General features: G+C 37.1%; 1 protein-coding gene across 7 annotated transcripts in view; it reads right to left on the reverse strand.

The window, feature by feature from the left end:
- The window catches only part of LOC117409405 (nck-associated protein 5-like), a 195,036-nt gene that overhangs the window by 69,368 nt on the left and 99,155 nt on the right, over positions 1-26,513 (reverse strand). For 6 of the 7 annotated variants that reach the window (XM_034015403.3, XM_034015421.3, XM_034015438.3 and 3 more), the window contains one exon: positions 22,128-22,261. In XM_034015403.3, coding sequence (XP_033871294.3) covers positions 22,128-22,261 — 134 coding nt within the window. Of the gene's footprint in view, positions 1-9,701; positions 10,145-22,127; positions 22,262-26,513 lie in introns of those variants that run through there. The other variant, XM_059032414.1, reaches the window with a different exon arrangement.

The following is a 26,513-nucleotide window of genomic DNA, read 5'->3' on the forward strand; positions in this document are numbered from 1 at the left end:
GGAGTAGAAAAGAGATTTCTTCACTCACATTTTTACATGTGAATGCCTGTTCAGCGAATGTTGCCAAGTGGCACTGTATACACAGACACACACACTCTTCTGGCTATTATGCATCTGGGTGGCAAATATGTCTCTCTTGTTTGAAGTAACATCTGCCCCATAAATATTTCAACACAATTAATTCCTTAATTAAAATTACACTTTGTGAATCAATACATTTTAATATTAGGAGATTAAGTATATTTGACCACAAACATATACAGTATATTTGCAGCCCCCAGCTTTCGTTAATGTTCTACTATATTTCAGTGTATGGATGGCCATCCATTATTTTTTGGTCATATGGTCAACCATAGTTAGACGTTCTTAAAGGATACTAACTAAACAACTACTTTTTAAAAAAAATAAAATGAAAACCACACATATTAAAAAAATGTACAGTAAAACCTCTGGTTTCCACACTGATTTTTCTAATTGCTAGTTGGAGGAAGTTGCTTACAGTCTGCAGCCAAAACTGTGGCAGAAAATGAATGTCAATGGTGCGTTTTGCAAACCAGCTTTATTATATTTGATTAGTGATTAGAGATTGAGAGATAGTTATGCAATTTTTTTGTGCTGAAATACTGGCCATGAATAGCCCCCCTCCCCCCCCCCCCCCCCCCCCCCCAAAAGAGTTCTAAGGCGACACTGTTATTTTTACTTTATGGTAGACTTGCTCTGTCTGGTTGTGTGCAAACCTTTGTAAACAGTTTGGAATTATTTAGATCATTACTCAAGATTTACTGCTGAAAAGTTGGCAATGTGTACCACCCCCCCCACCCCCCCACCCCCCCACCCCCCACCCCCCCCACCCCCAAAAAAAAGCAGTGCAGTGTGTGCATTTGATTTTCTGGCACTGGTCAGAGTTCAGTATCAGATGGAGCCATGGTTCATCATGAGCCAAGCTGACTATCAACTGCAATCCCAGTTGTAAACCCTGGAACTCTGGTACTGTAGCTGTAGCTGTGCCATCTTAAATTGTGTCACTGAGTAATCGCTGTCCTTTGGTCTTCTATATAGGATTGTGACACATTAGCTGAGCAGTTCAGATTCCAGCAAGTGATGCAGCTGCAAAGATATATTGTCCCTATTTTTAAGGGTCGAGGATTTGAAGACTTTTTAAATTACATTTGCCAGACCAAGGAGGGATTAGCCAGGCCAAGGTTTTTAACCTGTACTGTGAAATTGAGCACTGGACATTTAAAGCAGCCTTGTATTTCTTAGAAGAGTTGTATTGATCTCATACAGTAGTCAGGACCAGGTCAGTTCTATCTGTTTACTGTATGTTCTATTAATAACAATGTAACTACTGATATCAGTCACTGAACCTAACATGAATAGATCATGAACAATGATAGCACTGAGTAGACATACAGTAGGGTCACTGAATGTACAGTATTAATAATAGGTGTTTCCTTCATTTGAATTCAATGTGAACTGAAGATTTAAGTGGGGAATGTGTGTGTTAGTTCCAATGTAACTTGGGAGATTTCAAATCAAGTGTTAATGGAAAGACTTTGTGACTTCAGTCTGCATAGAAAGTCCCAGCTAATCTGCGAGTCACGTTCTTTTGCAGTCGTCTTTTGCAGACGTCCGAACTGCAGTGAAATTAAAGTGAAATTAAAGACATGCCAGAGATCTCATTTGCTCTGACGGCTGAGTTACACAAGTTGTTAAGCCGGGAACATACTACTTGGGGATCTCATTAACCAGGATAAAAGGTATTACAAACTAGACTCTGTGCAGGTGTGGCAAACTGTTGCCTCTGAACTTGATATTTCTACTGGCTAGAGCTTGGTACTACACACACAAACACAATATACAGCATGGAAGAGTTAATGGCAAAACATTTGGCTTTAGTGAGATTAAAGGGCATAGAAATCTTGCCATTTTCTTGCTTTAAACCCTACTAAAAGTACTAATTAGATCCACTAAAACATAATGACAAACGGCTGTGAAATAGTAAGTGTTCAAGGTGCACTCTTAGAGCCCCTAAAACCCGATTATACGCTGAAAATCCATCTATAAAAAAAACATGTATTGTGAAACGCCAGTAACACTCAACCCTCAGCATGCTAGCCTTGCTTTAGAATTAGTCTCAAGAAAAGGGATTTATGTAACGCTAAAAGCCTTGATATGCAACACAAACCTAGTATCTTTCTTGCCTGCTTAATCTTCCAAACAGATCAGCACAGGAAAACATTTTAAACCACCAGATTTTATGAAAAAATTGTTTCTTTTAGGGATCTGATGACTTAAATACATTCCACATTTTCTGCAGTGATTTGTGTAATGGAACATTTGTAAATAAGAATTTTATGGAAAATTACCCTTGTATACATTTCAGTTAGATGCCTTGTTGATTTTAAATTCTGCTAGCTATTTACTGGATGCGTTTACTCAGGATAGTGTTTTCTCAAAGATACATTAGGAAATGCACTTTTGCAACTGAGTGATCAGCTGAGCCAACTAGTTCAAATTCCTTCTATATTATGTTAAGGATTCTGACGTTCCTACTTCGCTCTTTGTTTATATGGTATTTAAAGCTACCCTATGGTACAGTTCTGAATTACAGTACAGTATTCATTATAACTAATGCAGCATCATTTGTATATGAAGAGTACATTCACTGTATAGGTCTCACCTTACCTGATTGTTTTTTGAAGGCTTCCAATGCAATAAAGCTGACACAAGCCTCTAAAGATATTAAATAATACACCCTTTTGATAATCCCATATTTCCGCTGACTAACTCTTTGAATTTTAAACCTGTGTGCAACACGACAGGATGTACTCTGTCACGGTCATTACATTTGAAGTCCTAGTAGCCACCCTGAAAAAGAAAGGAAAACAATAACTCAACTACATTAACCCTTCAGATTTATAGCTATGGCCAAAAGCTTTTGCATCACCCTGTAGAATAAACACATTTTGCTTTATAAAGTCGAATGATTAACCTGCTGAATAATGTTATGTTAACATATTGAATTACATACCGCTTTGTAGTTTTCCTTATACTTAACAAAAATGAAAAATGTAACATTTTAAAATCTAACATTTACTGTACTACTACTATGGCTTCTGGTAGACTTTTGCCATATCATTTTGTTTCTTTGATTGCATGATGTTAAATAAAAGATCTAAATGATCTTCATATATAATCCTAAAAGTCTAGGAGATGAAAAATTTTCGGACATAGCTGTATATCTGTAAAGGTCGAGGTATTCTGATGAATAAACCCCACACCTGACTGCCTTTACCCTGTCTGAATTGATTCCTGTTCTGTATATTCAGCTCTAAATTCCAGTAGGGTATTTTAAATTGCTGCACACCCTTTCACAGAGACTGGAAACGGAACACTGTTTAAACCAGTGCATGTGACTTCAGAGAATCCGATATAAAACAGTGCCAATCCTGAACTACACCTTTCCTTCCAGGTGGCCCCTACAGATCCTACTTAAAAAGAACTCAACCTTTTACAGATATATGTTTCTTTCATTAAAATTCGAGATGGTCTGACATGTGGGGTTAGAACTCCCTGCTCTAAATGTGCTTGCAAGAACCATACAGTATATCATTACTACTTTCTCTTTATTCTTTATATGCTTCTTTATATGCTCACTGCTGTGTCTTGTTTTATTCTTACTGTAATTTTGTGGTTAATCCTGGATAGAAAATATTAAATAAAACACATGGGTTTTATGCTTTCGAAGAAACAGACAATGGCATAGTAAATCATAACCCAATAGCGTTATATCTCTAGGAGGCAGATGTAATCAGAAAAGCATGTGCATCTGTAGTTTATAATATATGCTATTTTGGGCACAAACCCATTAAACTTCCAGATAGAGGACAATAGTACAATGGTAAAAGCCCTTAATTTAAAACAAAAACATATCAAACATCTAAAAAGTGTGATTGAAAGCTGCCATTGAGCAAGGAAATAAGACAGATACTGTATTTATTTATTTATGTATTTATTTTTGTACTACATCTCACCCTAAGATTCCCAGTTCTGTTCTAAAATCCTGGACAGCACATTACCAGTGCATTTTTGGCACATGCATTAGAAGCACAATACACAAACAACATATTTTTTAAACCTCCTAACTTATGTTATAATTAGATTTTAGTGTGCCCCACACTCATAGAGGAATGTGGGCCTATGGTCTGATTTTACAAGTTTCACTGATTTTAATAGCAACAGATGTGCCATGTTACCATCATTTTACAGGATGGATCCTCTTGTGTAAATTAGCCAAAGCATTTTGTTGTAGTTTCAGACACATACATGATTGGCTGCACTCCTCCCCAGATGGTAAATACTAAACCCATCAATAAGGAAATGACCCCCAGGCTCTGGAATCTTGCCACAGTGATAGTTTGGGTCACTGGCTGAGTGACTCGTATCATGTGGATTCAGGCATGCAAACATGTGAAATCTCAGACCAGCCTCAATAATAGTAGTAGTCAGCTGTCTCTTGGATTTCTGTTGAAAATAAAACGTTGTCTGTGAACAATATACAGTTTACTCTAAACTTTACTTTTTTTTAAATGTTCAGCAGATGGAGTGTTCATATAACATGTTTTGTAAGTGTAATCTCTTTGCCATTGACTTTCAAAATCCAATGAAAACTGTCTGCGTTTGATCAGAGACATCACAAAGGCTTCTTTGACAACACATTTTTACTACTATGTTACGTTTCTGAATAAAACTAATCAGACTCACTTTCTAATGTTCTTTAACTTAGTTTTGGAGTTGTCCAGTCCCATCTGCTTACACTGACACCCAAGCATCTTTCAGTTCTTGTATCATTGATTTACACAGATTTCACCGCACCACACAATATTTGCACCACTAAACCATCTGAATCCTCCTCAAAAACACACCAGGTTTATTGGCACGTAATTGATGAGTTATTTAAGCAAGCCCCCTTTCATTTAGCTTTTTTTTCTAGTCTATTTTGAAGTTTGAAACGTCAGGTGGAGTTTGATTTTGGAAACAACTGGAAACTTTAGAAAATGTGTATATACACGCATTAGAGCACTTTGTTATTATTTGGCATTAACAAGGAAAAGACAGGATTGCTATTTAATGACTGTAGATTTCAATGAGTAATACTGTATAACTAAAAATTAGAGCGTACAGAAATAAACAATTCTGGTAATGCCACACATGAATATTAAATACAGCAAACTAGAGCAGTAAGTGGTTATGGTCATCACCTATAATTAACATGCAATGCACAGACATTTGACAGTCAAACTTACCTGATACAGGTCAAGCTCCAGGGAAAATGATCTGATTGCCCCATCAGCAGTATCTTAACAACACAGCTCTCACTGGCACATGTACTTTCATTTTAACAGCGGCACAATAACATCCTTCAAGCTTGATAAAACAATAGGTAAGTTGTTTCCTCAGTCCATGTTATGTGCCACAATGCATGACCATCATCTGATGCCAAAAAGTTGTAATATTCTTTTTCAAGACAAGCCTGCTGCAAAATTCGCTAACTCCGACTCTGTTTAACAATATAAGGTTTATTCTAAAGTCTATGGATACTTCCCAAAAGAAGACATGTCCCACAGGCTGACTCAAAAGTTCCCAACTGCAAAGGAATGGCAACATGAAAAGCTACCACTTTGTTTCAAGTTAATTCCCCTTCAGAAAAAACCATAAAACACCGGGAGGCTGTCGTGCATGTTAGGAAGGGGTAGCATTACAAAGTCTCAAAACGGGTGACCAATGTCTTTTTTTTTTTCTTGCAGAAACTCTGACCTTTCATTAAGATACACATGAAAGTGACTCACAGGAAGCACATACAGGAAATGAATGGATGTAGAGGGTTCCAGACTTCTCTAATAGTCCCCAGTTCAACAGTTTTCCAATACAAGAAGAACAAAATTAATTATTATGTTAAATCTTAGCTGCTGGATGAGTAAGGCAGTGTAGAATGTACTGTATTATGAATATTGCAATATTAAAGTCATTCTTATGTATGTTGCTGCTTTTCAATTACTAATTGGTGCCATAACATCTTATTTTTTTCCCCAAGTGCTAAACAAAAATACTGCATGACTTACAGCAAAGTACTATCTGAAGGCATCTTTGGGTGTTGCTATGTACTGCAGAAGCCTAAAAAAAACACCTGAACATATAAAGGTGCCATTTAAATTATTGAAGTACATAAAAATAATAGGTTTGAAAATAGTGAAACCTTATGAATGACTGGACAGAATGTTCCTCTTTTGGAGTTGTATTCCGGTCATGGAACAGCCACTGTGATATTTGCAATGATCTAAGCTGTAAATAAGGATACATTATCATTCTGTCACATTACATAAACCTGCCCTCTTGCATACTTGTTCTGTGATTGCTCTGGCTGGTGAGGAAAAAAAATACAGTTAGCCTCAGAGCAAGATCTGAAAACAGCATAAGCTTCAGTATCGTCCGTTGTTTCTGGGTACACATCAGCACCATTGTACTACTGTACTTAAATATCTTCTTTATCCTTTTGAACGCTCCCACCTAAATGTACGCAATTACTGACACATACAATTCAGACTTTTCATTTGAACACAATCGTGAAATAGATTAGGATCCTATCCCAATAGCACAGGCACTTTGCAGGGTCAAACCCCAGGAGAGGTGTCTGTGGCTGATGTTTTTAGTCTTCATGACTTTGCTAGAAGCCTGTGTTAGTGTCACAGGAGTGAACAGCACAGTTTTATCCCAGAGTGTGGTGTTACTATTTTGATTTGAGTTCTGTATTTAGTTTGCTCATTGACAACTGAAAATGCAATACTGTGGTCAAAGTAGGACACACTGTATGCCACAAAGTAGCACATACTGCATGGCACATTTTGTTTGTTTGAGATAATTTTGTGTCTTGTCTTTGCTTACATCTTTCTGTATATATAACATTTTACGAATTTACAAAGATGTGATACTCAGACAGTTTACCAGATTTGATTGCCAAATAAAATACACAAGTGAGGATGCAACATCGACAATGGATAATTGCAAAGCATATGACATGGTTTATTTAGATTTCCAGAAAGCTTTTGACAAAGTCCTGCATAAAGGATTAATTCTCAAACTGAACGCAGTCGGGATTCAAGGAAATGAATGCACATGGATAAGGGAGTGGTTAACATGTAGAAAACAGAAAGTACTGATTAGAGGAGAAACCTCAAAATGGAGCGAGGCAACCAGTGGAGTACCACAGGGATCAGTATTTGGTTCTCTGCTATTCCTAATCTATATTAATGACTTAGATTCTGGTATAGTAAGCAAACTTGTTAAATTTGCTGATCACACAAAAATAGGGTGGCAAACACTGTTGCTGCTACAAAGGTCATTCAAAATGATCTAGACAGCGTTCAGAACTGGACAGACATATAGCAAACAACATTTAATAGAGAAAAGTGTAAGGTACTGCACGCAGGCAATACAAATGTGCATCATAAATATCATATGGGAGGTACTGAAATGGAAGAAGGAATCTATGAAAAAGACCTAGGAGTTTATGTTGACTCAGAAATGTCTTCATCTAGACAATGTGGGGAAGCTATAAAAAAAGCCAACAAAATGCTTGGATATATAGTGAAAAGTGTTGAATTTAAACCAAGGGAAGTGATGTTAAAACTTTACAATGCATTAGTAAGACCTCATCTAGAATAATGTGTTCAGTTCCGGTCACCTCGCTACAAAAAGGATATTGCCGCTCTAGAAAGAGTGCAAAGAAGAGCGACCAGAATTATTCCTGGTTTAATAGGCATGTCATATGCAGACAGGCTAAAAGAATTGAATCTATCCAGTCTTGAACAAAGAAAAAATAAACAAGGATCGGGGGTCACAAATGGAGATTAGATAAAGGGACATTCAGAACAGAAAATAGGAGGCACTTTTTTTACACAGAGAATTGTGAGGGTCTGGAACCAACTCCCCAGTAATGTTGTTGAAGCTGACACCCTGGGATCCTTCAAGAAGTTGCTTGATGAGATTCTGGGATCAATAAGCTACTAACAACCAAACGAGCAAGATGGGCCAAATGGCCTCCTCTCATTTGTAAACTTTCTTATGTTCTTATGTTCTAAGTCCTTTTAACTGCTGTAAAAGGATGTAAATGTGTAACAGTTAAAAGAAATATATTTATGCAACTGGAACCGGCTTCACTGTAGACAGGGTAAATCCTGTGAATCCTCATTGTTTCAGTGAAGTCACTGATCTTTCAGATGTCATCATCAGCATGAAGCCAGCAGCTCAGTGACAGCACGCCAACTACTAAATCAGGCAACAATCCCTGTGATCCCTACATTCCCAGAAATCTGACCTCTTACTTTAGACTGCACCGTGTTGCAATACAGCACATGTAGTAGGTGTTACATAGTACAGGAAGAGTCCATGGAGTAGCTGGTTACTCTTTAGGGTAGCAGGAAATTATCAATTCATCTTTGCTGTTAAATATACAGTATAGCTGGGCTTTTAATATCCAATGTGGGGAGCAGGGAGCTACTTAACTAAAACCATGTCTTGAATGGTAGCCAGGTGTGAAAGAAAGAAAGAAAGAAATCTAAGTATTCTGTGAAAGTTGTGTAAAAAAAAAGGTCTCTGGTACTTTTAGCCATACAGAAAGGACAAAGGTAACTTGACTAGACTTTCAATATACAGAGCCAGATATAATTCCTTTCTGATGTCTATGAAGGTATTTATGCTGTTCAAAGGCAGCTCAGAGGAACCTCATCTACCTGCATCTCTGATGACTTAAGCAGACCATCAACTTCACAGGGCATTTAATGTGGAGCAGCGCTAAAGAAAACAGGAGATGAAAAGGTCGCTACACTAGTTACTTATTTGTTCTGCTTTGAATGAAGACATTTATTACCCTCTCTTTACTATGTGCTCACAGCACTCCAGATTTCAAAAGTCCAAAAATATTTTTCAAAGTCTCAAGGGATTTTAGGCAGTGAAAGTAAAATATATGTGCATACTACTCATGATGAGGAACTAGTTACCCAATACTGCACAATCACAGCTGAAGTTTATGGACTTTTTTATGATTAGCACCGGAGCTGTGGAATGCACATTCATGCTCATCAAGGGAACCAATTCCAGGCACACACACGGGTACCATTCTGAGCAGCAGCACGTTCCAGGGTATTTACATTTATTTTGAAGGATGGCTTCCATTTAAATTGAGTTTAAAATTGGTGTTATTTGAAATAAACTAGCTGCCAATGCAGGGGAAATTTACAACATAATTGACAAATTGTAAAATACTTTTATAGTGCCATTTGACCAACTTCAACAGCCTAAAAATAACCTATAAAGAACCACAGGAAAAACATCAAGTTCTTTGGCAGTGTTATAGTTCAGACGATTAGTATGCATTATTCCAGTTTATTATGCGTTATTCCATTTTTAAATGCACTGCTCTGTAAGTAATTCTACAGCATTAAAATTCACAGAAAAACATCACAGAGAGTAAAGGTGATGGCACGAGCCAAGCATAACAGTTAAACAGCAAAACTGTAACAAAGTAGCAGTAGGTCAAGTAATTATCATTGGCAGCTCTTATAATGCATACTAACGAGTACAAGTATATATATATATAGCGGTAGGTAGGTAGGTAGGTAGGTAGGTGAAGTTCTCAGTACCTGGCGACAGCTTCTCTCAGCTTCTGCCTGAAATCTGTCTCTTCAGAGAGGGATCTCAGTGGGCCTCTCCTCCTGCCTGGTGTCCTCCAGGACATTGTCACAGCTCCCTTCCCTGACTTCTCACAATAGGGCTTTCTTGAGGACTGAGCGGCTGCTGATGCTGCTGCTGCTCTTTTTTAAAGGAGCATTAGCTTGGCCCCACACTGTGCAGCCTAGGAACTCGTCCGCATGGAGCCTTCATTACTCATACATTTCAAATGTACTGCACACAGCGCACAGATTAAAAAACGAAACACCATGATTATTATACAAATTCATAGTTCTGAAGTCCTCATTCCTTCTCTTCAAAACTCACGTCCTGCTCTCCGCATCAAAAGTTCACTACAGAGCATTACTTCCAACCACAGGCTTGCCAGCATTTGACCTACATCATGTAGAATGCATCTCCCACTAATCCCATATAATAACAAGATACTGTAAAACCCTGAGCCCTGCCCTAAGCAGGGAAGCCGGCGGTCATGTGACTCACAAGAGTTTCCACCCCTTTGCATTTCAGCTTGAGGGCTGCCAACTAAGTTGTTCCTCTGTGTGAAAGAATGCTTTTCTTTTACTGTCCTTTGGGGAGCAAACACACACACACACACACCATACACCACACACTCTGTTAACTTAAAACACACGCCAAATCCCTGAGAGCAATGTACTCGATTACGTACAACAGTTGGTGTTGTACAGCAATGGACATATGGGGAGGACAGTGTTACTAGACCCTAATATTTTGTTGAATCTAATGTGGCGTGAAGAATGAGGCTAGGTTTTATTTTTTTGCCTGTTATTTTTTTGTTTTTTGCATTGCGTTTGCTACCTCCTAGTTGAGGAATACATACCACAGACAAACGCATACATACATGAAATGACTACATAGTTTCAATGTATGCTCTCTTGAGTGGCAGTATGCTCAGTTAATTAGAAGGAATCTAACTGCTTAATAGGGCATTAACAAGAGGAATCAGTCTGCATGTCTTTTAAGCCCATGGCAGTGCGCCCTGCAGAGAATGTGCTCTGTTTCATTTAAACATAAAACTGAACCAACATTAAGCCTGGAATAGATTATTTTATGAAAAAAATGTTAAAAATAATCCAGCATAACATCTACTTAATTCCACCACTGTATACCTCTTCCATCATTGAACTCTGGATATTTAGAGAACGCTTTCTAAACATTTAAAGAAGCTGTGTCTGGCTTTTGCACGCACAAAAATAACCAACAGTTTCGGCACCACCAAAGTCTCAAAAATGCCATTCGGAAATATTTGTTTTTACCCAGTGTACACGTTTAGTTTTAATATGACTATAAACTGATCTTCATGTCATGAAGTAAAGCTTTGATAATCTGGTCCATATTAGACCATTTCTTCACCGAAGGGGTGATTAGCAACAGGCAGTCTTGTGTAATGATCCAGGAGACTACGGGTTTGAATCCTGAATCCCATCTCATCCACCAATTTATTGTGTGATTTACCAGAAACAAACACAGTATCTGCGTTTCCTTTTTTAAAAACCAACATCTTTAAATAACTGATCGAGTTTAGGATTGATGCAGGCTTATTACCTTCACATTCACCTATTACATTGGAATAAAGCACATAAATGGGGTGAAATGTTAAATAAAATCCTGATATGTGACCAAGTTATCTGCTGAACCTTAAAGGATTTGATTACTGACCAGGCAGATAGCCCATCTGTTAAGGGCAAGAAGCCACTGATCCTACAGTAAAAGTGTTAAATCTGCAGGCAACAGTAGATACTGAATTTCCTGGGCCAGAAGAGATGGGATTACTATCACTATAGGTCCTTTTCACAAAACTTGAACTCATGCCTATTTAACAAATGTTATTTCAAAGTGTGTGTTTTATTAATTAAAAAAAAAAGTTTGATATCAATTAAACTTTTTTTTTCTTTGGCTTCTTTAAATCTTTGGAACTTTTTCATGAATGTCAAATTCATAAACACAGACTGAAAAAAACATTTTTTTAAATAACGGGATTAACAGCATGAAAACAGCCCTACTCTCTCCTTCCAGTCAATAACAATAAGTTGTAAAAATTATTGGCCAATTTGCATCCCAGAAGGATGCTTGTTACTCAGTTCTCTGGTGGCTTAATATTCATTAAAATCCCTTACTGAGAAAAGATGATGTCACTCAGATGCACTTCATGTATATTGAGGTGAGGGTGGCAGGGTGAGTGTTATGTGATTCATGGACCCCCCCCCCCCTTTGTGGTATAATAAATGTTTGCTGATTACCACTAAAACAAAGACTCAATCACATCACCAGGGATATATTTTCTACAGATTTCTATGGGTTCATTCACACATAATCCAAATGAGTGACAATTTACATCTAAATAGAAGACAGAAACTTGTACCATATCACACGTAATTGCAAGCATTAAAAAAACATAAATAACAAAATAAGGTTCTATTTCTCTAGTCTCACTTTAGCTGATAATTGTCTTTCCCATTTAACCAATTAAGAACATTAAGATAATTACTTTTTATTCCCGTCCAAACATTTCAATCCTGTCAAGGTCTTTTTCTAACAATACTATCCAAACAAAGTGATCATGTTTTTTTTTTTTTTTTTTTCTTGCATACAAAATTACTAAACAAAAATCAAGAGTATGTAGTCTATGGCAATTGTACCACTTAAATAAAGTCAAGAGGCACCCATATTATGCTGTTGTTATCTTTGGAGTTTTTCTACAGGAAACAAGAAAGGGAGGAGTGAGGAGTGGGCAGTACATGGTTTGTGGCCCTATAGAGAGACACTACACTGCCTTTGGCACACATGGGGATCTTCTCTGTCAGATCTTCTCAGTCCCTGATTATGCTAATTCCCGCCCACCACCTTCAAGAAGAGCAATAGATATCTGTATTAGTGATTGTTAACAGCCTTCAGTCAATTAGTTCAAGTAAGTAACCTGAGCAAGAACAACCTGAGCAGTATACAAGAGACTGTTCATCGGATGACCACGTTGGTCTGCAGAGATCCTAAAGCTTTGGAAAGACCCGATTTCTCAACCAAACAATATTTTATAAGAAGGCCACAGGAGCTATTTAAAAAACCCATCATGTCACTAACCTGTAACACGTGACGTTTAAGGTCATTCAGTGGAACAACTGCGTCTTTAATCAAACTGCTTTATGTGTTAAATAGGGGCAATATCCTAATTTGTAGAATAAAAACCTACAATAAATAAATTAGCTTTTTGTTTCGTATTGAATTTTTTTTTAAATAAAAAGGAAACAGATTTCTAAAATATAGCATTTGTTTATTAAAAAGAATAAGAAGGGTAGTCATTGATACTTAATTACTTAATTTTACTGGTATGTTTATTTTGTATTTTTTATTTAATCAATTAACTAGTTCTCATGTAGTTTCAAAATACAAAAACACAGATACATTTAAAAAGTAGATGTTCCTTGAATCAAAGCAAACATTTCCAATACAGTCTGGGTATATAAGTAATGAAACTATAAGGCTGTGATGATCACTTTTGTTTCGCATTAGTTGTTTCTGCTTAATAAGCTGTTTTGAGCCTATGTACAAACCATAATTAAACCAATTAAAACTGGTTCTAAAACCACTTACATTTGTTAAACGTGACATGCTATAATTTTAGGTAAAGTGTCATAAAGTGTCATGGAACGCCTAAAAACACATTATACAAATGGAATACTATGTTTTGTTCTTATTGTTTCATTAACCATTTGTTCCTTTCCATTATGAACCCCCTGGCTTATGTGCCCTTTAAATAGAAAATAAATCATTGAAACAGTCTCTAAACAGTGTGTGATTGTCCTGTTTAATGTAAGCTCTCAATCAACACAGGATTAACAAACTCTTAAAATTAAGCTGTACATAGCTGGTGCACATCAGCAATTTGCCATCACCAGCCTTGTCGTTTGACCTTGTGATGTGTGGGTATAGTGCTTTGCTGCCTGTGAGAATTTAGCAAAACTCTTAAATGTAACTTCTTGTTATCTGGGTGTCTGCTGACCATGCTGAAGTGAAGAAGAAACACAGCTGTTAACTATTAACGTGATTTGTCTCTCACCATGCTAGGAAAATAAGACCAAATTTAGTCAAGGAAATTACGTAAGATAGCTGTATATATGTGCTGTACAAAATGCCATGAAAGCTCAGCTCAGAAACTAACACCTACACTGATGCCAGTTCATACATACCATATCTGTACCAGGGCACCTCAGAACACCATCAGTGAAGGCCTGTGTGTGAAATCACTGATGTATCACATTTGATTTGCTTTGCTCCTGTTTGTATTTTAATTCCTCTTTTCAATTAACTTTATCTGAAGAAGACTGATTGACTATTTTATGAAGAAAACAAACATTACAATTGGCGAGCCAGCCAGGAGGCATTGAACCCCGACCCAAAGACCCCTTTTGAGGGAAAAGATCCAGAACAAGAAAAGCCAAAAAAGTCCCTTTCCTAGAAGCAGATGGGCTCTGGCTGGGCGGGTAAAATATTGGTTTACTATACTAAGCAGAGGTAACGAAGCAGTCTGTGGTAAGAGAGGAAGTGGGTATTGGCGCCAGACAACAGACGGGCTCTGACTTAAGCAGAAGTAACAAGGCAGTTTGCATCTGGCAAATGTGTATTAACTGGTGATTCCCCTTATGGTCTGACATGGGTATTTCAGTGTCTCTTGAGTAATACGGGTCTATGAGTACCTTATTTGGAAAGGGAGGAACCAGCACACAGATGCATGCACAGAGCTGCAGACAGAGAGACCGCTGTTTGTTAGAGTGACTGTACTACTCATAGAAAACTTGTTACAGAGAGAGTGAGAAAGAATGCTGTTTGTAAAACTGGCTGTGAGAAAAATGTTTCTTTCATGAATAAGATATATGTACCCGGGAATATTTTATAAAAAAATATTTTTGTGATCGAATGTTTGTGTGTGAATTAAGCATGCCAGCAGTGACGTCACAGACTATTGTACGTGTTTGTTTGTGTGTGAGTTTTATGTTTTTGAGATTTTTCTTTTTTATTGCAGGACTCTTTTTCTATATTAGATCCAGACTTATTGAGCCATACACTATTGTAGTTGATCTGTTAAATTGCATGCTGTTAGTAACTGTGAAACATGCTATTGTGAAACATGAGGCTCCCAGGACGGGTAAGATTGGCTAAAAACAGACCTGACAACCTAAGACAATCCCATCACGTTGCCCAGGTAAGCATGTTTGAACCCTTGGCGTGTGTAGCTGTGTTCAGGGTTCAAAGGGGGGAATATGTAAGGCTTTTGAAACTCTTGCCTATATATTGTCCTAGTCTTGTAGGGAGTAACTAGCTTTTCATAACTCAGAGTGCAGCTTTGATGATAACATTTTTGTTTTTGCATAAGTTGTTTCTGCTTAATAAGCTGTTTTGAGCCCATGTATGAACCATAATTAAACCAATTTAAAACTGGTTTCAAAATCACTTACCTTTGTTAAAAGTGACATGCTATAATTTTAGGTAAAGTGTCACGGAATGCCTAATAGCACATTATACAAATGGTACACGATGTTTTTCCAGTTAAATTGCATAAGTTCTTATTGTTTCATCAGCCGTTTGTTCCTTTCCATTATGAAACCCCTTGCTTAAATCGTAAAGAAATCATTGAAACTGTCTGTAAATATTGTGTGATTTTCATGTTTAATGTCAGCTCTGAATCAACGCAGGGTTAATGAACTCTTAAAATCAAGCTGTACATAGCTGGTGCACATCAGCAGTTTGCAATCACCAGCCTTGTCGTCCGACCTTGTGATGCGTGGATATAGCGCTTTGCTGCCTGTGAGAATTTAGCAAAACTCTTAAATGTAACTTCTTGTTATCTGGGTTTCTGTTGACCATGCTGAAGCGAAGAAGAAACACAGATGTTAACTATTAATGTGTTTTGTCTCACACCATGCCAGGGAAATAAGACCAAACTTGGTCAAGGAAATTACGTAAGCTAGCTGTATGTCTGTGATGTACAAAGTAATTTCTTCGCTCAGCTCAGAAACTTCAACATTGATGCCATACCATACCATCTCTGTACCAGGACAGCTCAGAACACCATCAGCTGAGGCCTGTGATGTATCACATTTTGATTTGCTTTGCTCCTGTTTGTATTTTGATTCCTGAATAAACTATTTTTGATTGACTTTATTTGAAGAAGACTGATTGATTATTTTATGAAGAAAACAATCTTACAAAACTGATATGACAAAACAAGCCAAATGGTTTTTGAGTCATCACATTAGGTGGTGATTCAGTTATCTGTTTATAGAGGGTTTACTAGATTCAGTTATCTGTTTATAGAGGGTTTACTAGATTCAGTTATCTGTTTATAGAGGGTTTACTAGATTCAGTTATCTGTTTATAGAGGGTTTACTAGATTCAGTTATCTGTTTATAGAGGGTTTACTAGATTCAGTTATCTGTTTATAGAGGGTTTACTAGATTCAGTTATCTGTTTATCGAGGGTTTACTAGATTCAGTTATCTGTTTATAGAGGGTTTACTAGATTCAGTTATCTGTTTATAGAGTGTTTACTAGATTCAGTTATCTGTTTATAGAGGGTTTACTAGATTCAGTTATCTGTTTATAGAGGGTTTACCAGATTTAACAGAGACCTGTCGTTTATTAAAGTCCACTGTCTTGTTTGCTTTAGCAGGTATCTAACTTAGAAATACATATCGACTCCAAGACAGCTGATTAATAATAAACACATCTCCTATCATATAGGTAATTATAGCTGAGCAAAGTACTGTTTGGATGAAACTGCAATTTCTGATTTTGATTGAGGAGGATGTGAGCTCTCGCTGTGATGATGTGTTGTATTCATTAGTCCTTCTCTGGAAAACATTAACATTTTGCAGATTGCTGAAGCATCAGACTGCTGTGGTTAGCAATCATGTTACAGGTTTGTAGATTGTCTGTGGAAACAGGGTGACTTGGCAAATAAATGTGGAAGCAGGGTAATGGGATAATCACACAGCACTGCTTATCAGTGGGTCTTCTATGGCAGTTTTGTGGTGCTATTCCAACATATAGCTATTGGCTTATTTGTTAAAATTAGATTTTCCCATTTAGCTGTACCTCTATTACCTCTACATCCAGCTGTAGCTCTATAATGCTTGCATGTATTAAGTCCTTGAGTTTTAAATGAGTTTGGAATTTAATTTGAATATATCAGTGAACATTCGCCATTAAAATCTATTAGATGAGACAGTGATGTGAAATGTTGGACCCTTTTCATGAAACCTTTTTTTATTTTATTTTTTATAATAGATTAATGTTAGGTGCATGCCTCACTAGTCTATGCTCAGTTACAGAAGAACACTGGCTGGTCCAAAGAGCACAAAACCAATTCAGCACCTGCCTTCTGGGCTCCTATAGTGTATCATGTTGTACTATAGAGTCATGACAAAACACTGCTAAACAGTAAACATTCAAATAGGTAAAATGGAAAGCTGAATATGTTTTGCAGGCCCGAAGACTGGGAGGAAATCAATTCATTCTTATTATTTACACTAAAGAGGACATGGAAGGCTTTACAATCCTTTTTAATCCTACCTACAGCTGTTTGACTCCCAAGGGGCCAGCTCATGGGCACTGGGAATCCTAACATAGTTGCTTCAGGCAAGTTCAGTCAGCAGCAACTAGAATCTGAGGTTATATAATTTCACTAAATTACAATTATAAAAGACTGTAACTCCTTTCCTCCTGCAATTATAGGACCCAAACCCCAAATTAAAGTGTTCACAACACAACTGACCAATAGTACGTAATCCTTTTTTTTATTTGTACACGTTTTGTTCAATCTTCACTGGAGCCACGCATTGCCACACACACATTTTTAGTGATGTGTCTACAGGACCACAAGCTTTTCACAACTCTAGTTAAAAGAAAATGATAAACATAAAAACCTTAATGACATCCACACTTTCACCCTCCACAGCTAGGAAAGAAATCTCGCTTGATATACTCTATTAATTTAAATCATATATCGTATTGTATTACAGTCTTAGAGGTCTTATTTACTGACTTCTGGATATGACTTTAATCTTTTGAAAACATGCACAGTATAAGAGAACCGAGGATGTTCTGTGGAGAGCCATTACAGTCTGCGTATTGTCAATATTAATATCATCTTTGCTACTTTGGTAGAAGCTGAATTGTATTCAACTAAGTCATTTTCAACCATACAGTCTGCACAATACTTTGAATCACAAAGGCTGAAGTCTAGCTACAATGTGAGTTTCTTAGAGCCGTGATTATGTTGATTGCTTGATAAGGCTTTTAGAACTCTACCTGGCAATGCTGATGGGACGAATGACTGTCCTCAGCGGGCTGTTAACTTTCTCTTGTGTGGAGAGCGCAGGCTTCCATGGAAACCAGGATAGTACTAATGGGAAAGGTAAGCCGAATTATATTTTCCTAAGAGCTCTTGGAAGAAGGAAAAAAGCCCAAATGAGAAGCTGCTATGGCAAACCTGCCAAACTTCCTTCTCCTGTAACCATGAGAGTTAAATCACAAAAAAGGTCTACCATGAAGTTGAAATGATCTATTTCTTTTTCTACATGGCATGTTCCGTGATGGATAATTCCGCTTTAGTTTGTGGTTATGGCCTACACAGGTGTCAAAATTGCTTTGCCCATAAATACCACATAAAACTATCAAATAAAATGTTGCAATACATACCAACGAGAGGAAAAAAAAACATTTAACACATTCAGAAACAGCTAGTGGTGGTGGAGGCATACAATACTATGCCCAAATTAGGTAAAGACATGTGGATCATTGAAACCGGGCTAAAACAAGTTGTGAAGTTCAACAACAAAAATACACATTAAGAGTTGCTGAAGTTGGAATGGTGTCACAAGCAACAACAAATATTGTACCCAGGTTTTAACAGCTAATGTTTTTTACAGTAGATGCAGATTCTATGTGTTACTGCATGATAAAATACTGCTTATAAGAAGCTTAGTCTAACTGCAGACAAGGATATCCCTCAGAAACCCCAGACCCAGTTAATAAGGCCTTATTGCTTATTGCTAAGGCATTGCTTGCTAAATTCCACAATTCAATTTGGGGCATAACATCCCAGTTTCATATTTACTGCAAATAGGAACGTGTTACTGTTTTGTCCTTAATTTCCCATTGCAGCCAGGAGAGAGGTAGCACAATTCTAAACAGCTGCTTTTATTCAACTCTCGAAGCTGCCTGACTTTTTTTCTTAAATAAAGAAAAACATTATTTGATAACACAGCAGTGGGGTGTGTTTTCTATTCTCTAGACTCTCATTTATGTCCCTGTTTCAGTCCTGTCTCTTTCTAAACTTTTCCATAAAAGTCTGTTATGCAAGTGTTACAATCCTGGCATGCCAGAGGATTTGAAACAGATGCAGTCAGGCTTTAGTTAGTGTAATTCTTGTTAACATTCTAAAAAAAATGATGTTTATATATTTGGTGTAAACCATATCAAAGGTCACTTGGCAAGTCAGCAGCAAAAAAGATTCATGTAAAGCTGAATCCACGTGGCTTCAAAGGTGTTAATAAACTATGCACTACAGATTGTAATAGTCAGGTAGCAAAATCCAGAACCATCTGCACTGCAGCTGACTCTCCATTCTGGATATTCTTCAAAGAAACAAAACTCTAAGAAGGTTCTGAGACTATAAAACAACAAAAAAAAACAATAAATCTTTATGGTATTTTAAAAAAGATACGTGACTGTAGGTCCTTTTGTTTTTATATAAGGTAGACTAAGACATTCTCATATTGTTCCAGCCCATCTTTATGACTTAAAATTAAAAGCTTGACTGTTTTAAAAGAATAATCTTTAGTAGAGTTCCTTTATATGCTTGGATACATTGTACAGCAATTTCTATGCATTCATTCTCAATGTGCTATTCACTCTTCTGCTTTGCTGGTTTACTTAGAAAGAATGAGCTCTGATTGCAATCTTCAATAGCAGTGAAAATGTTAAGGTTTTTGAATTGCATTTTAAGTTCCCTCAACGAGATGAAGACATTGTACCGTCAAGCTTCCTATGAATTTTATTACATCAAATATTACTGACAAACTGGCTAATAAAGCTCTTGTCTTAATGGCCATGCAAATCAATGCGTGTTCCTGTTTTTTTCTGTCAGTGCTTTAATTATAGTCTCCTTGAGAAAAATGAGTCCAGTGCAAATCGCTGGACTCAGCTCTTATAAAAAGCCCTTGGTTAAACTTTAAACTCTAAAATTAAAATGCTGTTGAATTTTGAGGAGTGATTTTGATATGTTGAGAGCGTAATGTTTACTTTGCTGACAGAGTCGCAGTGTACATACCCTAAGCCTCCCATGACATCCCTGACATGCAGATCTGACACCAACCTCCCTCACTGCTGTTGGTAATCATTGAGGAAGGGTCACATTACCCTCCAGAACTCTATAATCACCCTGGAGTCTTATAACGTTGAATCAGTGCCATCCTGGAAAAATATGGCATGCAGAAAAAGGGTGAAAAGGCGTTCCCAGAAAGACACAGCTAATAACAGCACAGTGAACAACTGTGAGTAAACAAATGATTCTGTTTTGCCAGTTACTTGTTTCTTTCCCATGGACCACATACAAGAGCTCTTCATGGCAAATAAGAGATATATACAGTGAAACACTGCCGGCTATTAACTCCAGTCACCTAAACCCCCCCCCCGACAGGTGTGCGCTCCCAACTGAATCCCCCCCAAACAGTCTAAATAATGCAACGCTTGGAGTACAGCAATTCAGCGTTGAGCGCATGTGTGACGCAAACTGAAAGCATCATTTAATGAGGATCACAACACATCACATTTGTCAGACCCCCTACAGGTCCCTGATGGATCGTTCCCTACTTGTCCAACAGCAAGGTTCCTAAAAAGCCCCAGGCTGTTTCCTGGTAACAGATGCAGGCCTCTGGAAAAGGAGGCCAAGTGGCTAGCAGTTCCTGCCTGCCCTGTTTTATAAAACAAAATCATTTTTCAAAGACTTTATTACAGCAGCCAACCATCTAAAATAAATCCTGTGGCACAGATCTGACCTAAGAGGCTGTAGTACCAGCCAGGTTAAACAGCGTTTGTGCATAAGTGGTTATTTATATTAAAACAACACAAAGAAAGGGAGAAAGAAAGAATAGTATATTGTTGGTTGCAACAACTATTTAATTAGTTATTGCTATAATGTTTTACACAACCTGTATACCAGAAATATACTTTATATGCAAGAGGATTTATTGTTTTAAAAAGACACTTTAGAAGAGGTTTTAATACACACTTTATCTCAGCCAACTGCATGGTTTGCAATAGTCTAGATGCAAAGAAATTACACAAACTGAATTAAAAGTCATCCAGTCTTTTGACCTCTGTTTATCAGACATACTGCATATTGGAAGACAGCAAATGCAAAAGCACAGGACCAGCAGTTACAAAATATCCTCTGGGTACTTTTTCTCATTATGCTGTTCTGTGGCTCGTTATAGTTGTACTGTCTTAAGGCAAGGCAGTCAAACTTTTGTAATCAGAACTTACGTATAAAACTGTTTGAGAGAATGTCTAAGAGTCTGGTTGAAAATAACTCCTCTGTCAGTACTGATGAAATATCCTGTATGGTGGAGAGATCAGCATACTGTAATAAAGCTCAAGAACCCTTAATAACCCTATGCTACTAACAGAGCAGACAGACAGAGAAAACAAAATTGGAGATATTCTATAATCTGCATTAATAATGCAGATAGGGCAGCAGTGTGGAGTAGTGGTTAGGGCTCTGGACTCTTGACCGGTGGGTTGTGGGTTCAATCCCCAGTGGGGGACACTGCTGTTGTACCCTTGAGCAAGGTACTTTACCTAGTTTGCTCCAGTAAAAACCCAACTGTATAAATGGGTAATTGTATGTAAAAATAATGTGATATCTGTATAATGTGAAATAATGTATAATGTGATATGTTGTAACAGTTGTAAGTCACCCTGGATAAGGGCGTCTGCTAAGAAATAAATAATAATAATATAAACTTTGCAAAAGTACTGCAGAGCAATACAATACTATTCTAATAAAGTGCTGTATTATGCTATAATGAACATGTGGGTGGTGTTATTATTATTATTATTATTATTATTAATAATAATAATAATAATAATAATAATAATAATAATAATAATAATAATAATAATAATAATAATATTTTTAATTAGTCAGTTAGCAGGCATTTTTATCCAAAGTGACTTACAAAGACTAGGGGGTGAGCTATGCATCAACAACTGCTGCTGCAGAGTCACTTACAGTTGGACCTTGGTTTTACGTCTCATCTGACAGAAGGGGACATGGTCTTGGACAGTATGTTGGTCTTGTACCTGGAGAGCTGCTGCTGCAATGAAAGCATGTGAGCTGTGCTCTGCTCCGACTCCACTGTCACCTCCCCTAGCCGCTTCTCACTCTCGAGTCTCAAACGTCTTTCTTCCTCCAACTCGTGTATCAGCTTCTCTCGCTGCAAAAAAAACAAACAGGAATGAATCTGTTAATCACATGACTCCTGATAACTCCAGTTTCCCAGACCTCATCCACCCATAACTTGAAACACTCTTCTTCAGTACCTGCAGTGATACAGTGTGGGCTACACCAGAAGGAAAGGTCAAGATCCTGGGGGAACTGTAAAGGGACTTGACTTATAGGTAACTAATGGTAGAGCTAGGATTGGCAAACAAGATTTAACCACGAGGCCACATTATCTACGACTTACATTCTAACTCGAAGTCGCTAAAACTGAATATTCAGATTCCTCAGATTTTAATAAGAACCTCTTAGTGTCAAAATGATTTCGCTAAGCCTCTTAAAAGCAAGTTTAGGCGCTGTGTGCCTTTTCACATTCCAATGGGTCTTGTCCTATAAGGCTAAAGCCTATTTAGAAGCGCTTTTGCAAATAAAGAGAAAGGCATTTGGCACAGGAACGCTGCATTTTGTTCTGCATACTTGAAAGATTTGAAAAACAAAAGGCATCATGTGCACTGACTGTAACAGGTAAATAATAATAATAATAATAATAATAATAATAATAATAATAATAATAATAATAATAATAATAATAATAATAGTGCAAAAAGGGGTTACGTTTGATACTTTGACGTTCTGCACTGATGAACAGATTTAAAAGCTTTGCACAGCTCAAGTATTACTATTCCCTATTTACAGACTTACAATTAAACTATAAAATGCAGATACAACAGTAGCCCTTTTATTCAGCAAATGCAGCTTTGTGTTAAAATAAATAAATACAGATTTTCATAATACTGTATTTATATCAAAGAGATGTTTGCATGGAAAATGCATTCCCACAAGGCCAATCACAGTGATTTTCACTGCAGTATAGCTGCTTATTTCTATCTTTCATTCTAATGCAGTTTTATGCTTTCTGTGTGTTTTTTGCCCTACAATTTCGATTTTGTTGTACACACCTCTGCACACATGCCCATATTCTGAGATCTGGCCATTTATCTCATGTTAACATCATTGGAAAGAAATATCATCATTAGTCATCGTAATGTTACATGCAAATAACCAGAAAAAAAGAAAGGGAAATTATTATTATTATTATTATTATTATTATTATTATTAGTAGTAATAAACAGTTTCCCTGAGGTGACGTGGTGTAACAGGGTTACAACAGCTCACTGTTCTCAACTCTATAAAGGGTATTTTTGACTGATATTTGTCTAATCGAGTGACTGAGATTAATCTGTAAGGCAGCTGAGTGAATGAGATGGTAAAGAGATCTCACGACATGAAGGATATTGTTTTCTTGTTGTTTATTATTTCTCACAGCTGAGGAAATGTGAAATTATTGGAGCCCCCGATGGAAGTCTAAAGATCTTTTACAAATGACTTGTGTGCTATTCATATCTTAGTTCCTAGTTGACAGGTGTCCACATAATATTATTATTATTAGTAGTATTTATTTCTTAGCAGACGCCCTTATCCAAGGCGACTTACAATTATTACAAGATATCACATTATTTTTACATACAATTACATTATTTTTTTACACATTGTTTTTACATACAATTACCCATTTATACAGTTGGGTTTTTACTGGAGCAATCTAGGTAAAGTACCTTGCTCAAGGGTACAGCAGCAGTGTCCCCCACCTGGGATTGAACCCACGACCCTCCGGTCAAGAGTCCAGAGCCCTAACCACTACTCCACACTGCTGCCCTAGATAATACTACCACCTTTGGGGACACTGCTTGACTTCTTTGTTGGAAATATATGAAAGGCCAAGCATTGGACTGCCAGGTAGACATTATGCACCACTACTCTGGAACTCCCTGTCCAAAAAATAAGGGTCAAATCCGAGTCCAGGCTGAACACATTTTACTTCATTTCTCATACAGTAAGTGTATAATGCTACGGAGCTATACAATCAGACCCCTCAAGCACATATACAATAGATATATTAATCACACAGTAAAATGATAAACTCTGCTTGAGCAGACATTTAAGCCTACAGGGGGAGAGGGAGGGGGGGAGGCCCACCATTACAGTGCCTGCTCTGTAGTAGCTTGATCAAAATGAGTACTGCATTGAATATAACGAAGAACTGTGTTCCCTTCAAATAATATTTAGAAATAAGAGGGAATATAGAATAGTTTAATTACAAAGCATCAAATGCTGTTACGTTAGCTAGTTTAAAACCCTGAGCTGTTCTGGATTAACTGTATTAGAGTTCCACTAATGCAGCAGTATTTCATAAGGCATCATCATTTATTACAGCCTGATTCAATGGAACAAAACAAATCAGCAGGAAGACATTGCTGAATAAGTAGGTGTGAAATGGGAGGTTGCAAGGGACTAGATGAAATATGTGTACACTTGAAACAGAGTTAAATAGGGAATAAGGATTTTCTGTCAAATAAGCCGCATGTAATAATCATAACAAAGCAGTACGTACGGGGGAGGGGGGGTTAATATCCCAGGAAACAGGAAATTGATTTAGAAAAATGCTTGTTTTCTTTATTTTTTAAATGATAAAGAGCCAAATGGCCATGTTGCCAAAATAACTAAACTCAACTGAACTGTATGTCGGTTATATATACTGTATGATAAGGACTGCAGCATATGTTGTTTTATAAAAATCCTGTACTGATGTGTTCATATAAAAATGTATATCTTGTTTAACTGTTAACCTAAACACAATCAAAGGATGTATACTAGTAATAAGAGGTAAAAAAAAAAAAAGTTGTCTTATTATTATTATTATTATTATAATTATGGCTGTCCTAAATCTTCATTGTTTAAAACTGGCACTGCTATTGACCCCTTGTAAATTATTTCTTGTTACATAAATCCATCCATATATACACAGGAATTAGTGCACTGAAATATAACAGTTTCCTCAAGCTTTAGATAAACCTGAACCCCAGCCCCAGCAATCAGTACAAATCTGGAGCTTCTGTTGCTGTATGAGAGGCCAGGGATAATCTGTGCAAAATGAAACTGCATCCTCATAGCTTGATGGACATAATGCAATCAAGGCTGCACAATAGCGATTTTGTGACAGCAGACTTTGACTGAATTGTAACTGATTCAAAAATATAAATGCATGCAGTCACACTCTGGATATTTTAAAAGCACCCAGAAAACAAGATTAAGAAATTGTGTGGAATTATTTGATCAACTGGGTTTACAAACCACATCAGAGGGTCTGAAAATGTGGCTCTCAGCCCAATACTGTGTCTCATTGTACCACAAATCTCTTCTAATCTTTATAGCACAGGCATACAGTTTTACTGACTGCAGCTGTGTACCAACTGTAAAACCAGTATCTGAGATTAAAATAACGTGGCAGTGAAAAGGACACCGGTAATGGAACTTAGAAAATCATAGGATAGGATATGAGGCCAGAGGTCAACTCATGATCATCAACATAAGCATAAAGGGTTTATATAACCCTGAAAATGTGAAGTCACTACCTCAGATGGTCTCAAAATGTCACATTACCAAAACATGTCAGCCATTTTAGGTTATAGGTCAAAGTGAAGGGTGCTGTTAGATTCCCCCTGAGGGATACTTAATAATATAATTCATCTCACAATAAATAAGGCAATAGTTGAGATATTTTTAAAAAATAGAAGTAAGAACATGAGCTCAAAGTGTGATAGTGGGATGCAAAGAGACAGCAGGTATTTTAGAAAACTGAAAATCTGTCTAACGCAAGAAATTAATCTCTGATAGGAATTCAATAGAAAAAGAAAACAAATACAGCTTGAAAGTTACAGGATATGGGTCTGTAGAACTAAAATTACACCAGTTATCTGGCCTTAAACAAATGCATCCCTTACAGACATACCTCACTGTCATGACAAATTCCAGTTACGGTCTTATCTCGAATAGTATAGCGTTGCATCCAAGTGATTTTATTTCCAACTTTTTACTTGAATGCTGGGGAGGAGGAGGTGAACTCTGGCACACAGCAGGGACGTAATGGATTGAGGTAAGATATAAATCCCTTAATTGCCAGTCATTGGACGTATTGTATATCAAAGGACAAATAAGATAGGCCTACTAGTTATTCGATTGATGATTTTACCTGGTATTGGAAGTGCCTGTTGATGTTTGCGTGATTTGATTTAAGGTTAAAGTTACATTTCAGTCATCAACTCTTGATAACTTTGTAAAACTCAGAGGTGTAAAGCATTCCTGATTCCTGTGGCATCAAAAGGGCACTCAGACATTCAGCTGGTACA

The sequence above is a fragment of the Acipenser ruthenus genome, chromosome 10 (genome assembly GCF_902713425.1).
Source record: "Acipenser ruthenus chromosome 10, fAciRut3.2 maternal haplotype, whole genome shotgun sequence".
In the NCBI taxonomy this organism is placed as follows: Eukaryota; Metazoa; Chordata; class Actinopteri; order Acipenseriformes; family Acipenseridae; genus Acipenser; species Acipenser ruthenus.